The 11596-nt window shown below is 46.6% G+C and overlaps 1 protein-coding gene across 9 annotated transcripts in view; it reads right to left on the reverse strand.

The window, feature by feature from the left end:
• Positions 1–9172: 9172 nt before the first annotated feature.
• PUF60 (poly(U) binding splicing factor 60) overlaps positions 9173–11596 on the reverse strand; it is a 37068-nt gene continuing 34644 nt past the window's right edge. For all 9 annotated transcript variants that reach the window (XM_075140951.1, XM_075140948.1, XM_075140946.1 and 6 more), the window contains one exon: positions 9173–10899. In XM_075140951.1, the coding sequence (XP_074997052.1) occupies positions 10600–10899 (300 nt within the window). In that variant the 3' untranslated portion in view covers positions 9173–10599. The remainder of the gene's footprint in view (positions 10900–11596) is intronic.

Here is an 11596-nt window from a genome sequence, read left to right on the forward strand (position 1 = left end):
GGCCCGGGCGGGAGCCGCCGCGCCGGGAGGGGGCCTGCCCGAGGGAGGGCCCGGATGTGCGGGGAGGCGGGCACTCCGGCAGGGCCGCGCCGGGCTGAGCCGCGGCCCCGGATCCGCGGTGCGGCTGCTCCCCAGCTCCGCGCCGCTCCCTCGGGCCTGGCTGCTGCGCTCGGGCCCCGCCGCTCCCCGCCGGGCCCGGTCGGCTCTTGGGGCCGCACCGCCCCCCGCGAGCGTCCCTGGGAAACGGAGTCCGCTCCCGCCCTGCCCCGCGCCCGCCTCGGCCCCGCCCGGCCGCCCCCTCCGCCCTGGGGCCGGGCAGCGCCGGAGAGCCCGGGCCGGAGCGCGGGGGCTCGCCCGCCGCTGAGGCGGAGGGGGGCGCCCGCCGCCGCGGGCCGGGCCCGAGCGGGGCGAGAGCCCGGGTCAGCCCCGGCCCAGCGAGGGGCGGCGGCTGCCGGGCGGCAGGCGCTGCGCTGGCACCCCTGGGTGCCGCGGCAATGAACCGGAGCCGGCTTCGAAAGCAGTACCCGGCCTTGCTGCGGCGGGGTCTTACCGCCGCCGCGCCGCGCCTCACGCTGAAAGCCAGCCCAGCGACGCCGAGGACCGGTGCAGCCAGCCTCCGCCCCGGGGGCTCTTCGCCTTCACCCGCGAGAAGCGGCATCCGAAGGGAAAAATAACCCCAACTTTTATTTATATAGCGAGAGCTGTGATGGTTTCCTAAATACTTTATCTTTGCAGGCACACACACGCTCCTAACTGGCAGCTGCTGGATATCAACTTTATAATGTGAGACATTATTAGGAAAATACTTTGAAAAAAGCTTATGCCACTGTGTAAACTTCTGCGAGGCATAAACATTTCTCTTGACTAGTTAGACTAAAGACGGTATATGAAGGCAATCGGAAGTATGAGATGGGTTCTCTATAAAGAGCTCAAGCAATGCCTACATTCAGAAGAACATGAGTCAAGGGGGACAAAACAGGCTTGTAAAACACGTGCTGCGAAAGGAGGAATAAAGAACAGCAATTGCCATCTCCATCTCCCCCGCACACAGCAAGGCACGATCACGACAGTAGGTTTAACGTCTACATGTGCATTCAGTTCTGGGACATGTGGCCTGAAATGTTGCTTTGCGACAAAAGCTTGAAGTCCAAAGTAAGTTGTTACCTCTAAGTTGTCCTCCTTGTTCTCGTCCTGTATTGCTTTCACAGTTTCCTGGTCTCTTTATCACTCTTGATCTTCCTTGCCCAGTTATTTCCACTCATTTAGGTTTTTCACCCCTTAATTTCCCACTGCCAGCCCGGCTGTGTCACCCGGTCATTACACTCATCTCTCCAAACAAGATTCTCCATCCCAGCTGTCTTTGCCTTGCACACAGGTCTCCACCTCCACACCAGTTCTTAGAGCGGACATTTATCTCACAGTAAAACTTTTAAATTGTTCATTCCTCACTGTTTGCATGTGGCATGTCTTCACACACGCACTAGTGTGACACTGGGCAGAGCCCAGCACCCCGGGAACAGCCTTGGGCACCGACCAGCCCAAGGCAGTAGCCAGGCTCCTTCTGTATCCTCTGCTTTCCTCATACTGCAGAGTCAGAAATATTTCTGCAACAAATAGAAGAGTGAGGCACTGGCACTTGTGAAAAGCAGGAGGTGGTTATCCAAGCTACTGCAGGGTCTTTCAGCCTCACCATTAGTAATGGGCAATGGCTGTGAAATTCTGAAGGAAGGAATTTTTAAAATTTTAAATTTTGGGTTTATTAATCTTTCATTTGCGTCAATTGGAGTGTATTCTATAATAGAGAATCCATGCCGCATGACTTAACACAATTTTTTTTTTCTGGGCAAAAGTAAACTAGTGTAATGCATCAGTTGGGGTAGTACCCCATCGGAAATCACGAAGGTAGCTAGGAAAAAAATGGGGGTGACTACAGGAACTGTAAGATAGACGATGTATCAGCCATCAGGAAATAGAAAGATGAGATTTGAATTTTAGGACCAGCTCTTAGCATTTGTACCAAAATGTAGGAATGTCCCAGCTATGTTTCCTAGAAAATGGAGGGGCAGCACAACAAAGCAAAAACTGTGATATTTTGACGACGGTTTCATTAATAAGCCTGCCTAAATTTCAGCACAAGTGCAAGGTTGTGTTAGAGACAAAGAACAAGAATTTCCGTTATGCATAAGCTCACAGGTTAGACATGGTGTAGGAGAAACAGAAACAATTCACCCAGAACAGAAAGCAACCCAAAAAAGGTGCCTGTGAGGGAGCTGAAACTACGAGGACTGGATGTAGTCATTGGAGGTATCCAGTGACAGTAGACAGGTAAGCAACTGATCACAGAGGTACTTGTAGACATCTGAACTGCCTAGGTTCTGGTCACTTACAGTTCAAGAAAAAATGAGCTTACAAATCGTGTCCCTGTTCAGACTGTCTTCTAGAATGATCAGAATAACTGAAAACTCTTAAGGAAGGAGATTTTATAAATTTGATTCACCTAGCCTACTAAACCACCAATAATAGCAAGAAATCATATTCTATGAAAGTACACAAATAAGGGTAAAAACAAAACAAGACCCATCTAAGCTAAATGAAGATGTTAATACAAGAGCAGGTATGAAACTGGTTGCTCATGTGAGGTTTCCAACTTGAACAAGTTGGAAAAATCTATCTGTAAATCTCAGCATTTAGGATCATGAACTCTGCACATCTTCCCAGTGCTAACTTCATTTTGATACTATTCTCAAGGGCTCTGTAAGTGGGAAGAAGATGGTTTTATTAAAGAGTTAAAATCTTCAAGGTAGAGCAAAAATTCTGTAATGGCTTCAAGCAATGGAAGCCATTTAACAGCAGCTACCCCAACAGGAAAGCATTTGCAAGCCCAGTTATGGAAGCTCTGAATGCACCTAACATTGCTCGTCTTCCAAACCATTGAGAGATGGAGATGCCGCTGAACCTGATTGATCCTCAACAAAACAAGGATTTGATGTGCTTTTCTCTGGAAGCCTATCTTCCCTAATTGGTAAAGAAGGAAACTATTTTCTGTTTGAGCTTCTCTTGCTCTATCCAGCTGTTACAGGTGCAGCACTGAGCCAGCTCTGCCTCCCACACGCTGAACCGCTGTCAGGGTTTTATCATCCCACCACAGGAAGGCTCTGATGCTTTCACACACTGACTTGCAAACCAAACTGAGGATAAAGGTTATCAAAGATTACTGGAAAAGTCCACCACAGCCTTGTCCCCATCTCTGTGTGGTGCTGTCTTAATTTGCAGGACGAAGTTTCTGAGACAACCAGCGTTCTGTGACCATGCTTCATTATACCTGAATGCTTGGCTGCTGCAGAGCAGACACTGTGTAGAAGAACGCTGTTCCTCTGCCCTGCAGCGCTTGAAAATTCAAGCCATTCTGTTTTCTGTTTTCACGGGAAAACTGCACCCTATTTGCCACGCAATTTCATGAAATGACAGGTTCATCAGGAAGCTTGGACCTGGAGCACGTCCTGAAAAATAGCCAGACAGCTCTTTCTGTTGCAGACTGCTGCCCTGTATCCGCTGGTTTTGCGGGTACTCTCTTCCTTCAGCCTCGGAACCCCCATATAATGTTGTTAGATCTATCACCCATGGAGGCATCTGGAACAGCTTCAGTGGGAAGTCTACTGAAACAGGCCCAGAGGAAAAAACTCTTTTCTAAGAAGCCCCAAGTACTTCAGCTTCCTAGCCAACTGGAGGAAGTCAAAGAAAGTGGGAGAAGCCGAGCTGTGTACAAAGGGCTCTGACGACAGCCACCCTTGACTGCTTCAGGGGAACTTGCATCCCAGGGATTCACCAAGGGATTCACCAAGTCCAGTGCTGCAGTGGAAAACTGAGGATCTAGCTAGTGGTGCAGGGATTGACACAGCCTCTAATTTAGGAAAACTCTTACCTGTAAGTTGTTGGCATCGGAAGCATATTCATTCCACGCTTGCCCTATTCTACACTTTTGTCTAGGAACCTGCACAGGCCACTGCCTTGGGCGGGATGGGCCCTTCATCTGAACAGCAGAGCTGTCACCTGGTGCAAGTCCACTTGGTTTATTCGGTAGGAAGTAAGGACTGGGCTTTGGAAGAACAGAGGCAAACCTCAAGTGATACAGTCCCTTTTATGGAAAACTAACCAATTGTCCAGGCAGTTTTATCAACACTGTGGGGAAAAAGACTGTCAAGGTGAGATGAGCTGGGTCAAAGAGAATAGGAAGACCCACAGCTTCAAGGCTCAAGCTCTTCTGTGCCAGACCCCAGGAATTACAGGTTAGATCCAAGAGGAAATATGGGTACCCCCAGTGCAATATGCGCGTGCGAGAGAGAGATCTTTGCCAGCAGCAGCTGCACCAGGTCTTTGCAGGAAAGAAGTATCATCACCAAGAGGTCTAACGTCAATGGGAACAGAAGGGATAAAGCTGAAGCTCTACTTCAGGATGTGTGAGAGAGATCCAGGCATGGATTGTCAGGAAAGACTGACAGACTGCTTTGGTAGTAGCTCTCCACAGACTTGCCAATGAAGTCTGGTCATTAGCTCATACAAAAAATAAAGTAAAAAAAAAAAAAATCCTTGGCTGTAAATTCAGGTTATTTCAACTACTCTTGTGTTTAGCTAGAGATAAAGGACTATTGTTTTAGAAGCATGAATACTAAGCCTTCTACAGTACTATTAACTCCTCTTTTCTTGTTAGGCATGCTCTTTTAGAAGGATGGGACACTCCTGCCTGTGTTCGCAATATACAGTCCTGTCATTCTGGCTGTCTCCCTGAGAGCCCAATAGCCATAAAAATGAAGATCTACACAAGAGGCAGCACATACAGGAAAATGCTGACAAATCAGGATTTTACTTTATTCATCACTTTATGAACCATTTACCTGGCGTGAAGATGATATGGACAGATGGTCTATCCAAGTACTGACGAGATATGAAAAAAAACCTTCTTGTGTACCTATTTTGCCTCAGACTGCCACTTCCCAAATTATTTGGTCTCTTCCTGCTCATCTGCTCTGCAGGAATACACCAGTAATCCACCGGATTTACAGACTTTAAACTTGTACACCAGTCAACAACAGGAACTAGACGAAGAACAGCATCGCATGGGTTAAGCCCCTGAAACTTGAGGACCTGGGCCAAATAAAACATCAGTGGTATGCAGCTCTATAATTAGGTGTATATATGCAGGATTTAAGCTGGGGATTAGTTATCCCTTTTGCCCAAGCATTCAAATCTAAAGGGAGTCGGGAAAAAGTGTTTCAAAACTGGGGTAGGTAGGGTGGGGAGAAACAGAAGTGACAGATAGAGGAACGGCTGGAACCAGTTTAAGATGGATTTAGATGAAAGTCTCCCAGTATCATGAAATACCTGACTGAGCTCACTCGAGCACCTGTATCCACCGGGGTGAGACTCAAGCCTTGTTTGTCAGGGAAGCAGTCCTACGGAGGCAGGAGAGGTTTCTCAGCAGAGAGCATAGGTGCAGGAGCTCGCAAGCTCTCTTTTCTGTGTTACGCTGAAATGATCCAATGCAAAAACCTGAGAACCAATCCTGCACAGCTGGTACCAGGCTTCTGTGGTGCAGTTATTTTTCTCACCTCCTCTTAAAGCTGCATCCTCTTTAAACCAGTGCCTTTGGGCCTACAGAGAAGGCCCACAGTCTTACAAGAGCTAAAGTTTCTGACCTCTCTGCTGACAAGGAACCAGTGACAGAGTCAAGACGTGAAAACCCATCTAGAGCAGCCTGCTGGCCTCTACTTTCCACAAATGCTGTTTCCTTTAGGGATTAGAAAAGTTGAACTCTTTCCTGGTTGGGCCCATCTGTAAGCTCCAGCACTCAGGCAAAAAGGTTTCATCCTTACCCCAAACATTTTTGGGATGTTTTCAGTAAAACTTAGAGCCTCCTCTGACAGTTGCCACCAGACAGAGACATTCAATAGCTTGTGCAGCTGCACCCAAACAACTTGCTGCTATAAATACGGCAGCAAAGCATCCCAGCTGCTCAGTTCTGCTTCTGTTCCATCAATTCTGGTACTAGGTAAGTTACACACACTCTGCTTCAAGATATATATGGGCCTCTGCGACACACCACAGCTGCCAGTATGATTATCATTCCGTATCGGCATACCTGAACATACAGACTCCAGGAACTACGGGAAAACAAACTTGGACAGGTTAGGCCTTCTGTCCTTCGGGCAACTACTGCAGACCTGTGCCTGAATCTTAACGGGATCAGCATGGTTCTCTGTTGTAATTTAGGCTTGCAAACCTAGGAAAGTCCATTGGTGTGGAATCACGTGGCAAGGTTTCCAGATGTTGAGGTTGTTTCTGCAAAAAGACCATTCTGAATTGCCCACATTTTTCAAATAATTCACCCTGAAGACCAATGCTGTCAAAGGATCAGTTGAGAAAGCCCTACACAGATAAAGCTAGCTGAAAACTCTTACTCCGCAGAGGGGTGTATTCTGTCAATAGGAAAAGTCTGGAAAAGCCTGAAGGTGAAGTAACTTGAAGACACCTTGTTAGTTAGTCATCCTATCAGAAAACTGTTCAGACTACAACCATTTAAGAGGAGTATCAAGAAAGATTGAAGCCTGACTAATAGGCTAATGTAGAGGAACCCATTCTTCCGTCTATACTCCTACCAGATCCATGCTGCACCTGAAGACATCTACAACTTTTTCCAGTTTGCTGAGAAAGCATGACACGAAATACAATAGTTGGAAGAATACATGATGAAATGGGAGTTGCTGATTGCACAGACATCTCTGAAGCATCATATATGAGGGAACGGGGAAGGAATGGTGAGAGGCCATCAATAAATTCAGAGAAGGGTCCAACACGATCAGTGTTCCTGGGGACCAGCAGCCTGCCGGTTTCTCCAAAGGGAGGCTCTCACAGCGCAACTTTGTGCTCCTCTGGTCACACATGTCATCCTCTTAGTCACCGACAGCTTTAGGCTTGTACAGTCACCTAGAAGGCTAACTGTACGGATGGCGAAACCCCCAGAACTTGCCCCAAGAGATGAACGCCACAACATCCAACACCACATCGCACACCCACCGATTATCCCCGTAACCTTCTCATCCTTTTCCAAGTTACAGCTTTCCAAGTCAGAATCCCCCATTGCTGAATAAACCATTTTAAACACAAAACAAAGCAGACTATATCCATTTATGCCAAGCCTAACATGCTATTGACCTGCCATGCTAGCCTGATAAATGCGTATTTCTATACCTGCTTCAAAATCCTACATCATTAGAAACGTCTACATTTGGCCTAAATCAGATTTCTATTAAGATCTATTACGATATTTGGGTGTTGGACTGGATGACCTTTAAAGGTCCCTCCCAACCCAAACTGTTCTATGATTCTACGATCCCAGGGAAAAAAAGCCCTTCCTCATTCAATGGTTTGATTTTTTTTTTCTATTTAGGATTGTATTTTTTTGGTCAGCTATTCCTTATTAATTTGTGTTTAGCTCAGGCTATAGCATTTTAATTACAACATCTGATCTTAGATTCATAGAATCACAGAATGGCTTGGGTTGGAAGGGCCCTTTAAAGGTCACCTAGTCCAACTCCCCTGCCATGAGCAGGGACATCTTCCACTATATCAGGTTGCTCAGAGCCCCGTCCAACCTGGCCTTGAACACTTCCAGGGATGGGGCATCCACAACTTCTCTAGGCAACCTGGTCACCTGTATCACCACCCTCATTGTAAAAAATTTCTTCCTTATGTCTGATCTACGTCTCCCCTCTTTCAGTTTAAAACTGTGGCCCCTTGTCCTGGCACTACAGGCCTTGTCTTTCCTTGTCTGTCTTATAAGCTTCCTTTATATATTGAAAGGCCACAACAAGGTCTCCCCAAAGCCTTCCCTTCTGCAGGCTGAACCACCCCAACTCTCTCAGCCTTTCTTCACAGCAGGTGTTCCAGCCCTCCGACCATTTCTGTGGCCTCCTTTGGACCTGCTCTAACTGGTCCATGTCTGTCTTGTGCTGGGGACCCCAGAGCTGGATGCGCGATAGTGGAGTAGAGAGGGAGAAATCCTTCCTCGACCAGCTGGCCACACTGCTTTAGATGCAGCCCAGGTAACACTTGGCTGTCTGGGCTGCAAGCGCACACTGCCAGGTCATGTTGAGCTTCTCATCAATCAACACCCCCAAGTCCTTCTCCCCAGGGCTGCTCTCAATCCATTCCTCCCCCAGTCTGTACTGATACTGGGGATTGCCCCGACCCAGGTGCAGGACCTTGCACTTGGCTGTTGAACCTCATGTGCTTCACCCTGGCCCACTCCTCAAGCCTGTCAAGGTCCCTCTGGATGGCTTCCCGTACCTCCAGGGTATCAACTGCACCACTCGGCTTGGTGTGATCTGCAAACTTGCTGAGGGTGCGCTCAAGCCACTCTGTCATTAATAAAAATATTGTACAGCATCAGTGCCAGTATGGACCCCTGAGGGACACTGCTCATTACTGATCTCCATTTTGACATGGAGCTGTTGGCTGCAACTCTTTGGATGCGGCCATCCAGCCAATTCCTTATCCATCTGATAGTTCATCCACCAACCCCCTCTCTCTCCAATTTAGTTACAAGGGTGTTGAGGAGGACTGTGCCAAAGGCCACACAGAAGTCAAGATAGATGATCTTTTGTCAGACATGCGACTTGTCAAGACGTTTACGAAGTTACTTTTCTAAAATATTGTCTTGTCAGCCAAGTAGGATTAATCGTGCACAAAATCTTTTTGATTAACACTTAGGCTGTCATTCTTTAATCTATGTCTCCCCTTGCATCGTTTTTATCCACTTTGTTTTTTTAAACCATCAACACGACAAGGAAATTTCTAGTGCAGTCTTTATACTCCTAAATCCAGCCAACAGAACAGGAGCAAATAGCAGAAAATAGAACTAGACAGACCAACTAAGTCATGGGAGAGGTGTTTTGATTTTCTTTAGGAGGAATAATAAAATTCTGGAACAATTAAAAATAGTGAATTTTCTCCCGCATCACAAACAAAACCAGCAAAGAAGCTGTGCTGCATTGAGAAACTGGGGCAACTGTGAGCTACCAGTGTGCTGTGGCTGTGAGAGAGGTCAGTGGGATCACAGGTGGCTGATCATCCCTATCAGACGGGACGACGCGTTTCCAGCAGAGATAAGGACAAATGCCACTGTACAATATATTCAGCAGGTCTAACCAACTGCTTTCAAGAAAAGGAAATTCAAGCTAACAAATGCAAAGAAGGGCTGCGAGGGCAGATGACCAGGGAAAGAACAAGCTGATCCCAAGAGATTTCGGCTATCAAAAGACAAGTTGAAAACAACAGGCTTGCTATTAACTTAGAAGGGGTATAAAAACAGGGAAGAAAGGTTATTTAAACTAACAGGCCATATTAGTACAAAAAGAAGTAAACATAGATTAATCATAAATAAAGTTAAACTGCAAATAAAAATTTCTAACCTACAATAGAAGAAAGGTTCTTTTGAGTGTTTCAAACAAAACAAAAAAATTTAATTTTAAAAATATCTCCAAGCTTAGAAGCAACCCACAGCTGCAGGCTCAACTCAGAATTCCCTACTGAAGTTCCTTTGAGATCATTCTTCCTTTATTTAAATTTCTAAACTAAACCGATTATTTTCTTCAGACCAGTTATGCATAACAAGCAATATAATAGCCCCTTACATACTTAAAATATTTAAAATAATTAACATAAGCTAATTCTGTTCCTACTCATTAACTAGACAGAAAAATTACTAAAATAAATGCATTTAAGCTTTGTAAATATTACTAAAGCTTTGAGTCCTCAACAAAAAAACCACCCCAAACTTTCCTTTCAGGCAAGGCACGTGTTCCGTACCACTGTCCATAGTACAAGGGCTGGATGTTTATTTCGTAAATGCAGTTTAGGTGCTGCAAATCAACACTACTCTTATTCTCAACCCAGCTGCGATGCCTGCAGCCTGACTTGCTATTCATATTTTGGCACATTAAGGAAGGGTAGCTCTGACCCATCAATAAAACTGTGAGGTCCAAACTATGGTATCAGAACAAACATGACGTGAACACTGCAAAAAGGCTCAGCTGGTTCAGTTCTGGGCTCCGACCCGTATTTGGGCTCCTGAGTCCAAGCTCAACACGCAGATCCTCAGCAGAAAAGCTCCCTCCCAGCACCACCCAAGCTACCCTCCTTGTTGTCAATACAGCAGCATTCAGGGTGCTGCTGAAATACTCCATTCCAACCATTTATGGCCCATCTCTGAAGAGAACTGCTATTCCAGCCCCTAAAAGCTGCAGTGGGATCTTGACCTGAGTGTTTCTGAAGTGACCACAGTGTAAGCAGAAGCACAAGCTGCAACCCCTCTTCAGGCTCTGGCCCCGCTCTAGGTGGATGAGGCCAGACCCTCGCCAGACTCAGCTGACGAGATGTCAGCCCCTTTAACACACACACAGATGCACACAGCTTGCTTTGCACTTTTATCCAAACTACAAGTACATCACAGAGATTTGTGCCCACCCTGGAGCGTTCTTTACACATGGCTAAAAAAACCCCAGACAGGCAAAGGGGGCAGGGGCGAAGTCTTTCAAGTAGAGTTCATGCTGACAGGTCACTGTTGTCAAATCTCTCCTGGTCATACACCTCTGCTACCACCTTTCTTCCTGCAAACCAGCGCCCATTCAGAGCCTGAATGGCTTTGTGAGTCTCTGACGCCATGGAGAACTCCACAAAGATCTTGACAATGATCTCAGCATCCTCCTCTTCTCCTTGCTTCTCCTGGTAGATGATGACCCTGTTTACAGCCCCAAATTTGCCACATTCTTCTGTCACTTCTCCCTCTAGGTCGTCATCAATGTCCTTTGGATCCACCATGTTGCGAAGCACCATCACAGTGGACTGCAGAGAGAAGGCCAAGACAAATTAATTAATATGCCTAAGAGACATTGAGATTAAATTTGCAAAGCCACATCATATTATGCAGCATGCCTGAGCACCAACAGATATTCCAGTGCTATGTCATTACAAGCATATTCCATGAAACCACTAACGTCTGGAGTTCTCAGGGATAAATCAGTAAATTTTCTTCCCAGGCATCAGAAGCATGAACAGATCTCATTCACTGACAGCTGTGCTGTGGCGGGCCTCAGTCAAGAAAGCTGTGTGCCACCTCTTGGGCTTTTCTTAGACATATCTTTGAAGCACAAGTGACCTGGAGACCTCTGTAATTTCTTCTTGTGCTGTTCCTATCCAGTTATTTTTTTCTTTCTTATCTTCAATATCACTTCCATGCATTTTTTAAAAAATTTGTCCTCATCTCTAAATAAAGTAGAAGGATTAACCAGGTCTTTTACACCTCTGACAACTGATGGTTGACCAGGTACTTCCATTACAGGGGATAATGACATACGAGTCCGTCAGAGTGCCTGCAACATAGCCCTCATAGGCCTCCTCCCATCAAGCCCTTTTGTGACTGAGCATCTCTATCACAGAATGGTTGAGGTTGGAAGGGACCTCCGTAGGTCACCCGGTCCAAGCTGCCCTGCTCAAGCAGGGCCACCTAGAGTTGCCCAGGACCACGTCCAGATGACTTCTG

This window comes from Calonectris borealis, chromosome 2, assembly GCF_964195595.1.
Source record: "Calonectris borealis chromosome 2, bCalBor7.hap1.2, whole genome shotgun sequence".
NCBI classification, from domain to species: domain Eukaryota; kingdom Metazoa; phylum Chordata; class Aves; order Procellariiformes; family Procellariidae; genus Calonectris; species Calonectris borealis.